Genomic DNA, 15,973 nt, shown 5'->3' with positions numbered 1-15,973 from the left:
TTACTCTGTCGCCATGGTTACAGCGCGCACACCCTGTCAGGCGCCTCACACCGCGGAACATGAATTTCCCGCCAATTGCCCGGCGGTCACGTGACAAGCTCCACCGTGACTGACAGTCCGCGTACAGCTGGTTACAGGCTGCCGCTCACTTCCGGGTGTTGCCGTGGTAACAGGCCCGCCTCATCAGGAGCGGGCGGAGCGCTGGCGGTTGGCGGGGAGGATGATCTGAGGGGACGGGAGGACAGGACTGGCGGGCGACTTCCGGGCCGAGGACCCCGGGCTGTGCGCTGTGCAGTCCTCCGATAGGTACCGCCGACGGCTCTGACCACTGCAATAGCCGGCCCGGCCTTGTGATGATCCCCCCCATGCTGCAGTGGTTTGGCTCTATCCTGTATTGGCATGTTCCATTCTGCATTGAAAATGGGGAGGGCAGAACATTCTAGCGACGGCGGGATGTACCAGACCATGAAGAGGGAGGGCGTGTGTCATGTGACCAGACCCCCCCCATATACATAACCCCCCTATATACATCCCCCCCTGAAATGTCCCCCCCGAGCCTGAGACCCCCCGTATAGTGTCCGTGCCCCATATATACATCCCCAAAATGTCCTCTGTCTGTGCCGTGGCCGGGCATCGTGTATCCCCCCCCGAAATGTCCACACGAGCCCCGTCCCCCCGTGTGTATACCGCCGCGACCCCGTGTGTGACGTCCCCCCGTGTGTATACCGCCGCGACCCCGTGGGTATACCGCCGCGGCCCCGTGTGTATTCCGCCGCGGCCCCGTGTGTGACGTCCCCCCGTGTGTATTCCGCCGCGGCCCCGTGTGTGACGTCCCCCCGTGTGTATACCGCCGCGGCCCCGTGTGTGACGTCCCCCCGTGTGTATACCGCCGCGGCCCCGTGTGTGACGTCCCCCCGTGTGTATACCGCCGCGGCCCCGTGTGTGACGTCCCCCCGTGTGTATTCCGCCGCGGCCCCGTGTGTGACGTCCCCCCGTGTGTATACCGCCGCGGCCCCGTGTGTGACGTCCCCCCGTGTGTATACCGCCGCGGCCCCGTGTGTGCCGTCCCCCCGTGTGTATACCGCCGCTACCCCGTGTGTGCCGTCCCCCCGTGTGTATACCGCCGCGACCCCGTGTGTGACATCCCCCGTGTGTATACCGCCGCGGCCCCGTGTGTGACGTCCCCCGTGTGTATACCGCCGCGACCCCGTGTGTGACGTCCCCCCGTGTGTATACCGCCGCGATCCCGTGTGTGACGTCCCCCCGTGTGTATACCGCCGCGGCCCCGTGTGTGACGTCCCCCCGTGTGTATACCGCCGCGGCCCCGTGTGTGACGTCCCCCCGTGTGTATACCGCCGCGGCCCCGTGTGTGACGTCCCCCCGTGTGTATACCGCCGCGACCCCGTGTGTGACGTCCCCCCGTGTGTATACCGCCGCGGCCCCGTGTGTGACGTCCCCCCGTGTGTATACCGCCGCTACCCCGTGTGTGCCGTCCCCCCGTGTGTATACCGCCGCTACCCCGTGTGTGCCGTCCCCCCGTGTGTATACCGCCGCGGCCCCGTGTGTGACGTCCCCCGTGTGTATACCGCCGCGGCCCCGTGTGTGACGTCCCCCCGTGTGTATACCGCCGCGATCCCGTGTGTGACGTCCCCCCGTGTGTATACCGCCGCGGCCCCGTGTGTGACGTCCCCCCGTGTGTATACCGCCGCGGCCCCGTGTGTGACGTCCCCCCGTGTGTATACCGCCGCGACCCCGTGTGTGACGTCCCCCCGTGTGTATACCGCCGCGACCCCGTGTGTGACGTCCCCCCGTGTGTATACCGCCGCGGCCCCGTGTGTGACGTCCCCCCGTGTGTATACCGCCGCGGCCCCGTGTGTGACGTCCCCCCGTGTGTATACCGCCGCGGCCCCGTGTGTGACGTCCCCCCGTGTGTATACCGCCGCGACCCCGTGGGTATACCGCCGCGGCCCCGTGTGGCGTCCCCCCGTGTGTATTCCGCCGCGACCCCGTGTGTGACGTCCCCCCGTGTGTGACGTCCCCCCGTGTGTATACCGCCGCGGCCCCGTGTGTGACGTCCCCCCGTGTGTATACCGCCGCGGCCCCGTGTGTGACGTCCCCCCGTGTGTGTGACGTCCCCCGTGTGTATACCGCCGCGGCCCCGTGTGTGCCGTCCCCCCGTGTGTATACCGCCGCGACCCGTGTGTGACGTCCCCCCGTGTGTATACCGCCGCGGCCCCGTGTGTATACCGCCGCGGCCCCGTGTGTGCCGTCCCCCCGTGTGTATACCGCCGTCCCCCCGTGTGTGCCGTCCCCCGTGTGTATACCGCCGCGGCCCCGTGTGTATACCGCCGCGGCCCCGTGTGTGACGTCCCCCCGTGTGTGACGTCCCCCCGTGTGTATACCGCCGCGGCCCCGTGTGTGACGTCCCCCGTGTGTATACCGCCGCGGCCCCGTGTGTGCCGTCCCCCCGTGTGTATACCGCCACGGCCCTGTGTGTGACGTCCCCCCGTGTGTATACCGCCGCGACCCGTGTGTGCCGTCCCCCCGTGTGTATACCGCCGCGGCCCCGTGTGGCGTCCCCCCCGTGTGGGTATACCGCCGCGGCCCCGTGTGTGACGTCCCGGCCCCGTGTGTGACGTCCCCCCCCCCGTGTGGGTATACCGCCGCGGCCCCGTGTGTGCCGTCCCCCCGTGTGTATACCGCCGCGACCCCGTGTGTGACGTCCTCCTGTGTGTATACCGCCGCAACACCGTGTGTGGCGTCCCCCCTTTCTCTCCGGCTGCTGACCGTCCTGTCTTTGTGGCTGCTGTCTCCCACAGGCCTGGTGATGGCGCAGGAGGAGATGGACCTTTCTGGGGGAAGCTTCCCCCCCGTGTGTGGCGCCTCCTCCTGTCCCCCCTCCCCCCATGTGTGGCGCTTTTCTCTCCGGCTGCTGACCGTCCTGTCTTTGTGGCTGCTGTCTCCCGCAGGCCTCGTGATGGCGCAGGAGGAGATGGACGTGGACCTTTCTGGGGGAAGCTTCCTCCCGGAGCCGCCCGTGTTTTCTCGCGTCGCGCTGGATCCGTCACTGGTGTTCAGCAGCATTCCCGGACAGAGGACAGCGGCTCGGAGCGTGGAGGCTGGGGACCGGCAGGGCGTCTTCATCCCCATCTACTCTCCCCCGCCATCTCACAATTCCAGTGCGCTGCACATGCTGCAGGGGGCGCTAGAGCAGCTGCGCCAGGCAGCAGAGCATCGCTCCGCCTCACAGCAGATCCGAGCCCGCAGGACGAGTGCCCGGAGCCGCCAGAGAGCGTCCTCGCAGCGTGCCGGTGGCATGCGGTAGGTGACGGCGCTGCTGGCCGCCTCGCGGTGCCCGCTGCCTGCTGCTCTCATCTGTGTTTTGTCTCCAGGCGTAACCAAGCCTTCCACAACCTCTTCCAATTAACGGGAAACCTGAGGACGGCCATGTCTGCCAACGACGGGAACGTGGCGTGGCCCTCGGTGCCAACGAGGGCCCCCCCGGGAGGCGAGGGCGACAGCTCCGACGAGACCGTGGAGTTGAGTGATGAGGACGACAGCCCTACAGAAGTGGACGAAGGAGCCGGTGACACCCGAGCGGCGCAGCCGGCAGAGCCAGGTGCGTGGCGCCCCCTACAGATGGCAGCAGGCACTACGCACAGCTGGGAGTTTGTGACACTGGTCTCCACTGTCTCTGATGGAGGAAGTTCAGCTTTAACCTCATAATGTCTGCGCAGCGGTCCTGAAGGTGGTAGGGCACACGTAACAAAACGGTCGATTGGGTCGCTGCAAGAAATGGTTGCTCCAGTGCGGCCTATCCGAAAGATGCAGAATTAGTGTTCCCTGCAGCGCTCCGTCACAATGTGTCAGCGACGTGAGAGCTGCCGGGAGACGCCGATCAGTTACTGTAGAGACGAGGAGCCGCCGATGGCGGAGAGCACTTAGTCATTTTATGCATTTTTTATTTTAGCCCCTGAAGAGCTTGACATAAACCTTGTGGCCACCGCAACAGACGCCCCAGAAAGATCCGACAACCCCGCAGCCGAAAACGAGCGCTCGACATCAGACACTACACCCCCGAGCAAACAGGTGAGAAAGCCATGATCATCGGGTGCAGGGCAGTGAGCCGTGTCCTGTGCCCCACTCACCTCCAGAGCTGCACTGACTATTCTGTTACATTGTGTCTCATCCTCCACTCACCTCCAGAGCTGCACTCGCTGTTCTGCCGTTACATCCAGTAATGCCACTGTGTTCTTCCTTCCTTCTCAGCCCTCACCAGTGAAGCCTGTGACGTCTGCAGCGCCCCCTGTGGCAGAGGAGGATGAAGGTGACACCTGCGCCATCTGCTTTGAGTCTTGGACCAATGCCGGTCAGCACCGTCTCTCCGCTCTGCGTTGCGGCCACTTGTTTGGCTTTACCTGCATCGATCGCTGGCTGAAGGGAGGAGCAGCCAAGTGTCCGCAGGTGGGTGCCTTACTCGCCATTCATCATGGGGTCTGACGTGTTGTGTTCATGAGCTGACGGCCTGCAGCGCCACCCACGATTGATCGGTGCCAGCACCAATCGCAGGTGTTTAACCCCTGTGATGCTGCGGCCAGCATTGATCGCAAAAAGAGGCTAATTGATAAAGATAACAGGAAAAAACGGACATCAGAGCAACAATAAAAAAAGGTCACAGTTTATACATATAAACATAAGAAATACAAGGTACACAAATCACAGGGGGGCGACACCTAAGTGCCAATCCGAGAAAGAAGGGAAAAACTAAAAAACTGTAAACAATATTAATCTACCTAATATAAAATGCAAAAAGCCACGTAGGAAAGAAGGTGCAGCTAGTGACCAATGCTACCCCAATGGTAGATTAGGAAACTCGATAGTATATAAATCTGCATTACCATTACTGTACACACCTTCATACATGGATAAACAGGACTACGATGTGTATTGTGTGATTATACAGAACCTACAGTTAGGTCCATATATATTTGGACAGAGACAACATTTTTCTAATTTTGGTTCTAGACATTACCACAATGAATTTTAAACAAAACAGTTCAGATGCAGTTGAAGTTCAGACTTTCAGCTTTCATTTGAGGGTCTCCACATTAACATTGGATGAAGGGTTTAGGAGTTTCAGCTCCTTAACATGGGCCAGCCTGTTTTTAAAGGGACCAAAAGTAATCGGACAGATTAAATAATTGTAAATACAATGTTCATTTCTAGTACTTGGCTGAAAACCCTTTGTTGGCAGTGACTGCCTGAAGTCATGGACATCACCAGACGCTGTGTTTCCTCCTTTTTGATGCTCTGCCAGGCCTTCACTGCGGTGGTTTTCAGGCCTTCACTGCGGTGGTTTTCAGTTGCTGTTTGTTTGTGGGCCTTTCTGTCTGAAGTTTAGTCTTTAACAAGTGACATGCTCAATTGGGTTGAGATCAGGTGACTGACTTGGCCATTCAGGAATATTCCACTTCTTTGCTTTAATAAACTCCTGGGTTGCTTTGGCTTTATGTTTTGGGTCATTGTCCATCTGTAGTAGGAAACGACGACCAATCAGTTTGGCTGCATTTGGCAGGATCTGAGCACACAGTATCAGGGCTGTGGAGTCTGAGTCGGTGTAAGGGAAATTGAGGAGTCGGAGTCGCAGGTTTGGCTTACCGACTCCACAGCCCTGCACAGTATGGCTCTGAACACCTCAGAATTCATTCGGCTGCTTCTGTCCTGTGTCCCATCATCAATAAACACTAGTGACCCAGTGCCACTGGCAGCCATGCATGCCCAAGCCATCACACTGCCTCCGCCGTGTCTTACAGATGATGTGGTATGATTTGGATCATGAGCTGTACCTCGCCTTCGCCATACTTTTCTCTTTCCATCATTCTGGTAGAGGTTGATCTTGGTTTCATCTATCCATAGAATGTTCTTCCAGAACTGTGCTGGCTTTTTTAGATGTTTTTTAGCAGAGTCCAGTCTATCCTTTTGATTCTTGATGCTTATGAGTGGCTCGCACCGTGCAGTGACCCCTCTGTATTTACTTTCATGCAGTCTTCTCTTTATGGTAGATTTGGATATTGATCCGCCTGCCTCCTGGAGAGTGTTGGTCACTTGGTTGGCTGTTGTGAAGGGGCTTCTCTTCACCATGGAGATTATTCTGCGATCATCCACCACTGTTGTCTTCCGTGGGCGCCCAGGTCTTTTTGCATTGATGAGTTCACCAGTGCTTTCTTTCTTTCTCAGGATGTACCAAACTGTAGATTTTGCCGCTCCTAATGTAGCAATTTCTCGGATGGGTTTTTCTGTTTTTGCAGCCTAAGGATGACTTGTTTCACCTGCATGGAGAGCTCCTTTGACCGCATGTTTCCTTCACAGCAAAACCTTCCAGATGCAAGCACCACACCTCAGATCAACTCCAGGCCTTTTATCTGCTTAATGGAGAATGACACAACGAAGGGATTGCCCACACCTGTCCATGAAACAGCCTTGGAGTCAATTGTCCAATTACTTTTGGTCCCTTTAAAAACAGGGTGGCACATGTTACGGAGCTGAAACTCCTAAACCCTTCATCCAATGTTAATGTGGAGACCCTCAAATGAAAGCTGAAAGTCTGAACTTCAACTACATCTGAACTGTTTTGTTTAAAATTCATTGTGGTAATGTCTAGAACCAAAATTAGAAAAATGTTCTCTGTCCAAATATATATGGCCCTAACTGTACCTGTAAGGAAAGAATCCCATTCAAAGGTTATAGTCATAAAAGGGGGAGCAAGGAAAAATCCAATTCAATCGATTCTTCATCCAAAGGAAGACAGTAAATGTGCTCCACCGAGTCAGTATGGGCTGAAGAGAAAGCAGAAAATTCCGATATAACATGCGAAAAAGAGAAAAATGTGAAGTAATAAAAATCAAGACACAACACAAACTCACAAGAATGGCAGAAAACGTCATGAAGTCGCTCCGGGCAAATGCAACCGGTGGTAAGAATCCATTGTGTCTCATGTTGGGCTGTATTGTCCTGTCATCACCACCACCTTCATCCGTCAGAATGCGATCTATGCGACATTGCGGGGCATCGCAGGAGGAGGGAGCTCCATCTTTACGTGTGTCGATGGTCTCCATTGGACCCCAAGCAACAAGATGGCCGCCACAGGGTCACCCAGGGGGACGGTGGCCTGTTTGCTCACGCTCAGAGGGGGCAGACACCTTCCCCTGTCCGTGAGACGCTGCTCTGATGCCCTGCAGGGCAGGAGCGTTGTGGAGTCTCAGAGCAGCAATCTGGCAGTGATGTCCATACTGGGACAATGGGGGGGGGGGGGGAGAGTTAATGAAAATACTTTAAACATTTAAAAAAAATCACAAAATAAAGAAAAATTATAAATAAATTTATTTAAAAATTAAAGAAAATACACATTTGGTATCACTGCATCCGGAACGACCCGACTTATAAAACGTTCCCACTAGTTTAAACCCCATCAGTGGACGCTGTAAATAAATCAAAATAAGGCAAAAACAACGCTTTATCATCATACCGCCGAACAAAATAGTGGAATGAAAAGCGATGAAAATGGCGACTGGAAATAACCATGGTACCGCTGAAAACGTCATCTCGTCCCACAAAAAACAAACCGCCATATAGCTCCATCAGCGGAAAAATAAGATATAGCTCTCAGAATAAAGCGACGCAGAAATAATTATTCTCTATAAAAGTTTTTGTGTAAAGGCACAAAGACATGAAAAATATAAATGAGGTATCGCTGTAATCTTACTGACCCGAAGAATAACGCTGCCTTCCCATTTGTACCACACGCGGAATCACACAAGCCCCCCCACCAAAGAAAAAAATGGATAACTTCCTGAATTGCTGATTTCTTGTCCATTCTGCCTCCCAAAAATTGGAATAAAAAGCGATCAAAAAGGTCATGTGCCCGAAAATGGTACCAATGGAAACGTCAGCTCATCCCGCATAAATCAAGACCTCACATGACTCTGTCGGCCGAAATATGAAAAAATTATAGCTCTCAAAATGCTGCCACACAAAAACCCAATATAAATCTGGTATCGCTGTTATCGCACCAACCTGAAGAATAAAGTCGCCTAATCACTTATACCGCACAAGGAACGGCGTAAAAAAACCCAATTCTTCACATTCTGTTGATTTGTTCATTCTGCCTCCCAAAGATCGCAGTAAGGCTCAGTGTACATTTATCCTTCACTCTGCGCTGAGCGCTTACACCGGGGTTTCCGTGTAAATCTCTGAAATACGTGATTCAGACAGAACCCCCAGCGTAAAGTTCCTTATAATGAGGCAGATGGAGGCACTGTGGGCACCATAGGAGCTGTGATCCGGCGGCATCCGTCTTTAGGATTGCGTTATAGTGCTGTCAGACAGTCTTGTGCACTTATGAAAAGGACCCTGCTGAACAGAGGCCAGATGGAGTCTAGAGTAAGGCTGGGTTCCCACCAGCGTACGTACGGCATCAGATGCGTTTTGCTCATGACCCTCGGCTCTGGCTCTGCTGCGATTGTGACCCCGGTGTCCGCTCTCTGCGCTCTGTTCCACCCGAATTAGAGAATGGCAGCACAGCTGCGGAGGAGACGGTCATTTCTCCATTTCGCCTGCTGCCGGCGTCCACGGGAATCTCGCTGCACTCGGGTGATATCTGAGTGCCGGATGATGTTTCACACGCGCCCATAGACTCATATAGGTGGCTGCTATCTGATTCTTTGGTTTAATTGCAGTATGCGGAATCGGCATGAAATATAATCGCAGATGTGAACTGCACCATAGAGAAACATTGTGGCGGCTGAAATCCGTTTTTTTATTTTTGTGAGATTACTCTCTGAATGGATCGCAAGTGGGAATGAGCCCTAATTCTGCCTCATTATAGTGAATGGATCCCTTGGGGGTTTCAGCTGTCACGTCACTCAGATTTAGATGGTAACCCTGATAAAAGTGCTCAGAATAGAGTGCAGGATAAATGTGATCATAAATGTTCTGTTACATGTTCCCAATAAAAGCGTCAACTCAGTCCACAAAAAAGCAAGTCCCCACTCAGATCTGTTGTCTATTAATGGAAATATAGGGGGCTTCCACTTTACTGGTAGCAGAAAGGCTCTGGAAAAGTTACATGGCTCCTTGCCTGCCAAAAGAAATTCAGCAAATTCTCTCCCAAATCCAAATGCCCCCTCCCTTCTGAGCCCCCACAGTGTACCTAAACCACATATAGCACCCACATGTTTGTCATTTCTGTAGTGATGAGAGCCGCCTAATTTACAGGTAGGTGTCTCCAGAAGTATGAGCTGGGCATGGCGCACTGGTCACTGCGGCGCACTGGTCACTGCGGCGCATTGGTCACTGCGGCGCACTGGTTACTGCGGCGTACTGGTCACTACAACGTACTGGTCACTGCGGCGTACTGGTCACCACTACAACGTACTGGTCACTGCGGCGGCAGTTTGCAATTTTCAGTCCACAACATTCACTGCTTCTTGTTTCTGGAAAACACTCATGGAGTCAGAATTGTCACTCCATCTGTAGATAAATTCCCATATGGGTATAATTTCCAAAATGAGGTCACTTTAGGGGGGATTCTGCTCTTCTAGCACTTGGGGGCTCTGTATATGGAGTCCGCAAACTGTTCTAGGAAAATCTGCGCTCCAGGGGGCAAATAGCGCTCCGTCCCTCCCGAGTCTCTCCGTATGGCTCAGTAGCACCGTACAGCCACATATGGGGTATTGCCACGCTCAGTAGACATTGGGGGACACAGTCTGGGCCATTTTTACCCATTTCCCAGTGTGAAAATGTAAAATCTGGGGCTAAAACAATATGTTGGTGGTGGTAATGTATTTTTTTTCTTCACTGCCCAATGGTATAGTATTCTGTGACCCACCTGTGATATCAATATGATCACTGCACCCCTAGATGAATTCATTGAGCGGTGTAGTTTGTAACATGGGGTCACTTATGGGGGGTTCTGCTGTGCACCCAAACAGTAGATTTCCCCCACATGTTGGGTAGCGGGAGAAATGGCGCACGTTTTGGGGTCCATTTTTGTTGCTTTTACCTTTGCAAAAATAAAAAGGGTCTAAAGTAGAATTTTTGTGAAAGTTTTCATTTTTTTTTTTTCCTTCCACATTGTTTTAGTCCCTGTGAAGCACCTGAAGGGTTAATAAACTTCACATACCCCTCGCTGAGCCCCCCAAAAACATAAGCCTTCCCTCCCGTGCTGGCGCCGTTCCCACGGTGTCAGCTCTCCCGTTCGGTGGTTGTGACGCCGGCGTCTCCTCCTGGCACACTGAGGATGTCGGCAATCGGCCGCAGCCCGGACGGCCTCTTCATGTTCAGTTCGTGCAGAGATCCTGATGCCAGTGCTGAGTGGGCACCGGAGTCACATGTCACAACAACTGCACGGGACAGCGGGATCAGAGCCGGCACTGGAGGGCAGTACAGGCTTCCATATCGGGGCCAAATGTTTAGGTCGGGAAGTGGTGGTCCTAGTCATGGACGACCCCTTTAAAGTGAGTGATTGGCAGTGCGTGTAGTGGCGGTGTCTGCACCTCTGCTGCACGCCCTCATATCAGCCCTATATCTGACAGGCCAGTATGCGGAGACCACCGCTGAGGCCTCACAGGATCGCCGCTGTTCCTCCTGATCTTCGTGTGAGCGCCCCCCTGGATGACCACTGCTGTCCTCCATTAAGGCCTCTGGTGATTTTGGGGTGTGGGGTTCACAGATGAGACATCAGATGCATTGAGGTTTTCTGCCCATTAGTGCAACAAGAAGGCGAAGCGTTCCGACATTGTGGTGCTGTACGCCCGCACGCTGAGGGCCCTGGACACCAGCGAGCAGGAGCGCATGAAGAGGTAAGGACCCCCGTCCACAAGTGACTGCAGCATCACCGCCTACAACAGGCATCTTCCTCCAGAGCTGCAGTCACTATTCTGCTGTTATATCATGTCTTATCCTCCAGAGCTGCACTCACTATTCCGCTGTTACATCGTGTCTTATCCCCCATTCACCTCCAGAGCTGCACTCACTATTCTGCTGTTACATCGTGTCTTATCCTCCAGTCACCTCCAGAGCTGCACTCAATATTCTGTTATATCGTGTCTTACCCTCCAGTCACCTGCAGAGCTGCACTCACTATTCTGCTGTTAAATCGTGTCGTCACCTCCAGAGCTGCACTCAATATTCTGCTGTTACATCGTGTCTTACCCTCCAGTCACCTCCAGAGCTGCACTCACTATTCTGCTGTTAAATCGTGTCATACCCTCCAGTCACCTCCAGAGCTGCACTCAATATTCTGCTGTTACATCGTGTCTTACCCTCCAGTCACCTCCAGAGCCGCACTCAATATTGTTACATCGTGTCTTACCCTCCAGTCACCTCCAGAGCTGTAATCACTATTCTGCTTATATTGTCTTATCCTCCAGAGCTGCACTCACTATTCTGCTGTTACATCATGTCTATCCTCCAGTCACCTCCAGAGCTGCAGTCACTACTCTGCTGTTACTTCGTGTCTTATCCTCCAGTCACCTCCAGAGCTGCAGTCTGTTTTGCTAGTGTGTGTATTCTATAATGCAGATGATTAGATGTCGCTCCCGGCGCTATTCCTGCAGAGACCGCCTTACATTTTTCTTACAGCTCTCTGGAAAAGGAGCAGTCGCTGCGCAGGAAAGCAGAGCTGGAGTCTGCACAGTGCCGGCTGCAGGTCCAGGTCCTGACTGACGAATGTGGGAAGCTCCGCAAGCAAATCCAGGTGAGGGGGAGACGCGTCCTGTGGGGTCCGGCCGCCTTCATGTCTACTGGTGGGGGAAGCTTTGGTGCCGCAGTACATGATTCATTCTAGTGTGGTTGATAACTGCGAGGATTTAGAACTGCCGCTCGCTTTGCTCCCCCTACTCGCTCTCTCAGCTTCTCGCTTTGCGTGTGCTCCCTCCCTCTGCCGCTCGCTTTGCGTGTGCTCCCTCCCTCTGCCGCTCGCTTTGCGTGTGCTCCCTCCCTCTGCCGCTCGCTTTGCGTGCTCCCTTGCTCCTGCCCTCTGTAATGTGTCCTCTCATCCAGGACTGCAGGATGTAGCTGAGTTCGTTGACTAGGTGGGCACTGTGCCTTTGGTGGGGTCTCTGTGGCTGACCATGCTTATCTATGGCAGGAGTTGAAGATACTGATGGCGCAGCATGGCACCAGCTCCTCCCAGCCGTCCTCCAGCGCCCGGGCAGGGACCTCCGGCTCTCTGCCCTCCAGTGAGGGGCAGCACAAGTACAATTTTGAGAAGGCCATTCTGATCAACCAAGGAGGGAACTGCCGTGTGATGGCGTACTGCGAGCGTCTCAGCTGCCTGGTGGTGTCTCAGCCGTCTTCCCACACCACGCTGGTGCCAGGTAAGACCTCCGTGCCTCGGGCCAGCAGGACATAAGGGTACAAAGTGGGTGCATCGTAAAACCAGTGCAGAAAACAAGATGGTGCTCATGGCAGCTAAAAAACACCCACGACCGGCAGCTACCGCATGGGCGATGCTGGGCCCCAGTCTGCCATCTCCAGCTGGTCTGCCGCGCAGGTGACGCTGAGCCGCGATCTGCCCTCCAGCTGGTCTGCCGCGCAGGCGACGCTGGGCCGCAGTCTGCCCTCCAGCTGGTCGGCCGCGCAGGCGTTGCTGGGCCGCAGTCTGCCCTCCAGCTGGTCGGCCGCGCAGGCGATGCTGGGCCGCAGTCTGCCATCTCCAGCTGGTCGGCCGCGCAGGTGACGCTGAGCCGCGATCTGCCCTCCAGCTGGTCGGCCGCGCAGGCGACGCTGGGCCGCAGTCTGCCCTCCAGCTGGTCGGCCGCGCAGGCGACGCTGGGCCGCAGTCTGCCCTCCAGCTGGTCGGCCGCGCAGGCGACGCTGGGCCGCAGTCTGCCCTCCAGCTGGTCGGCCGCGCAGGCGATGCTGGGCCGCAGTCTGCCCTCCAGCTGGTCGGCCGCGCAGGCGATGCTGGGCCGCAGTCTGCCCTCCAGCTGGTCGGCCGCGCAGGCGATGCTGGGCTGCAGTCTGCCCTCCAGCGGTCCATGGTTGTCTCCACCTCTCCTGCTTCTGCACTGAGGTGATGTTGGACGGACGGTCGGCAGTCTGCCCTCCAGCTGGTCGGCCGCGCAGGCGACGCTGGGCCGCAGTCTGCCCTCCAGCTAGTCGGCTGCGCAGGCGACGCTGGGCCGCAGTCTGCCCTCCAGCTGGTCGGCTGCGCAGGCGACGCTGGGCCGCAGTCTGCCCTCCAGCTGGTCGGCTGCGCAGGCGACGCTGGGCCGCAGTCTGCCCTCCAGCTGGTCGGCTGCGCAGGCGATGCTGGGCTGCAGTCTGCCCTCCAGCGGTCCATGGTTGTCTCCACCTCTCCTGCACTGAGGTGATGTTGGACGGACGGTCGGCAGTCTGCCCTCCAGCTGGTCGGCCGCGCAGGTGATGCTGGGCCGCAGTCTGCCCTCCAGCTGGTCGGCCGTGCAGGTGATGCTGGGCCGCAGTCTGCCCTCCAGCTGGTCGGCCGTGCAGGTGATGCTGGGCCGCAGTCTGCCCTCCAGCTGGTCGGCCGCGCAGGCGATGCTGGGCGGCAGTCTGCCCTCCAGCTGGTCGGCTGCGCAGGCGATGCTGGGCTGCAGTCTGTCCTCCAGCGGTCCATGGTTGTCTCCACCTCTCCTGCTTCTGCACTGAGTTGATGTTGGACGGACGGTCGGGGTCGCCACTGCTGCTGGTGGAGCAGAGATTGTCATCTCACTGTTTATTTTCAGGTTGTGGGATCAAGAAGCTGAGTGCGGCTAATATGAAGAGCAGCCAGTACGTGCCCATCCACGCCAAGCAGATCCGTGGCCTGGCCTTCAGTAACCGCACCGATGGTCTGCTGCTCTCCGCTGCCCTGGATAACACGGTGAAGCTGACCAGGTGAGGCCAAACCTCAGACAGGCGAGAGGCGATCACTGATCTGTAGGGCAGGTTGAGGTCTCGGCTGTGTTGGGGGGGTATGAGCCTCTGTCCTCAGATCTACGCCCCTCTCTCTCCAGCCTGCTGACTAACACGGTGGTGCAGACGTACAACACGGGGCGGCCGGTGTGGAGCTGCAGCTGGTGCTCTGATGATAACAACTACGTGTACGCCGGGCTGATCAATGGATCCGTGCTCGTCTACGACCTGAGAGACACCAGCCAGTATGTGAAGGAGCTGGTGCCGTTGGGCTCACGGTAGGTGCTGGTCTGCCGGCGAGGGGCTGTCTGTTGGGGATGGGCTCCTGACTCGTGCTCCGCTGGTACTGTCTTGCAGCTGCCCGGTGGTGTCCCTCTCCTACGTCCCCCGAGCTGCGTCTGAGGTGTTCCCGTGTGGCGGGGTCCTGGCTGGCACCCTGGAGGGAGCGTGCTTCTGGGAGATGAGTGACGCCCAGTACAAGCCTCACCTTCTTCCCCTGGAGCCAGGAGGGTGCACGGACATCCAGACGGAGAGCAGCACGCGGCACTGCCTGGTGACCTACCGCCCCGGTGAGTGTGGCTCAGGCTGGCTGTTAGGCGCTGATGTTGTGACCGGTCACTGGAGGGTGCTCTTGTGCTTAAAGGGAAGAGCCACAACTACCTGCGCTGTGTGATGATGGAGCTGACCAGCTCCCGGCTGACGGACGCCGAGGATGAATACTCCTGCTCCTGCTATCCGGTGCAGACCTTCAACGCTGGGCCCACCTGTAAGCTGCTGACCAAGAACGCCATATTCCAGAGCCCTGACCGAGACGGCAGCATCCTGGTGTGCGCAGGAGACGAGGCCTCCAACTCTGCGATGGTGAGAGTCCGGGGACCGCCACATCAACGTGGTCACCCCATCTACTCCTTAATATCCCCTCGTGCGGTCTAATGCTTCATGTGGTACCATCCCCGAGTACTGGGGGGATGGCAGAGGGTCTTATCACTTGCCTCTCATGCAGTAAGCTCTCCATCGTGCATGTGCTCAGCGCCGAGGCTGCTACTGCTGACAATAGCTGCCATGGCATCAGGGAAACAGTATGGAGCTGACTAGCCTGACAGGTTTCATTCTCATTTCCTCCCTCCCGGCACAGCTGTGGCACTCGGGCAGCGGCTCCCTCCTCCAGAAGCTCCAGGCTGACCAGCCCGTCCTGGACATCTGCCCCCTAGAGGTGAATCAGAGCAGCCTGCTGGCCACGCTGACCGAAAAGATGGTGAAGATCTACCGATGGGAGTGAGGCCCCCCACCCGTCCGTGCCCGCCTCTTGTACATATTCTCCATGTTTCTGTACAGTTTCTTGTATGTGTTTTTTTTTTTTTTTTTTTTTCCTTTCCTCTTAGAATAAAATGTTGATAATTTTAGTGGTGCAGTGATTGTCTTCAGCATGGCCGACGGCGACAGCAAGTGGAGATGTAGAAATGCTGAGGCTTCATAATCTGAGGAACAGCTCCAGCTCTGCCTGTATCGGGGGCTGCAGGTGTGTGGGGTCCTCCATGCTCCACCCGATCTCTTCTGTGCTCTGCCTGTATCAGGGGCTGCAGGTGTGCGGGGTCCTGCCTGTATCGGGGGCTGCAGGTGTGCGGGGTCCTGCCTGTATCGGGGGCTGCAGGTGTGCGGGGTCCTGCCTGTATCGGCGGGCTGCAGGTGTGCGGGGTCCTGCCTGTATCGGCGGGCTGCAGGTGTGCGGGGTCCTGCCTGTATCGGCGGGCTGCAGGTGTGCGGGGTCCTGCCTGTATCGGCGGGCTGCAGGTGTGCGGGGTCCTGCCTGTATCGGCGGGCTGCAGGTGTGCGGGGTCCTGCCTGTATCGGCGGGCTGCAGGTGTGCGGGGTCCTGCCTGTATCGGCGGGCTGCAGGTGTGCGGGGTCCTGCCTGTATCGGCGGGCTGCAGGTGTGCGGGGTCCTGCCTGTATCGGCGGGCTGCAGGTGTGCGGGGTCCTGCCTGTATCGGCGGGCTGCAGGTGTGCGGGGTCCTGCCTGTATCGGCGGGCTGCAGGTGTGCGGGGTCCTGCC

General features: G+C 56.5%; 1 protein-coding gene across 1 annotated transcript; it reads left to right on the top strand.

Annotated features, from left to right (window-relative positions):
* The first annotated feature begins 152 nt into the window (after window positions 1-152).
* RFWD3 (ring finger and WD repeat domain 3) lies at window positions 153-15,323 on the top strand. The gene is made up of 13 exons (XM_073565321.1): window positions 153-306; window positions 2,970-3,321; window positions 3,393-3,619; window positions 3,971-4,089; window positions 4,270-4,464; window positions 10,768-10,859; window positions 11,641-11,755; window positions 12,149-12,377; window positions 13,752-13,902; window positions 14,022-14,198; window positions 14,278-14,489; window positions 14,564-14,781; window positions 15,056-15,323. The coding sequence occupies exons 2-13, from the start codon at window positions 2,978-2,980 to the stop codon at window positions 15,197-15,199; spliced, it is 2,223 nt and encodes a 740-aa protein (XP_073421422.1). The 5' UTR covers window positions 153-306; window positions 2,970-2,977; the 3' UTR covers window positions 15,200-15,323.
* The last annotated feature ends 650 nt before the right edge of the window (window positions 15,324-15,973 follow it).

Source organism: Dendrobates tinctorius, unplaced genomic scaffold (assembly GCF_039654945.1).
Source record: "Dendrobates tinctorius isolate UK_male_01 unplaced genomic scaffold, ASM3965494v1 ptg000663l, whole genome shotgun sequence".
NCBI classification, from domain to species: Eukaryota; Metazoa; Chordata; class Amphibia; order Anura; family Dendrobatidae; genus Dendrobates; species Dendrobates tinctorius.
Note: the sequence above shows the minus strand (reverse complement) of the source record. Positions and strands in the feature narration are given on the sequence as shown.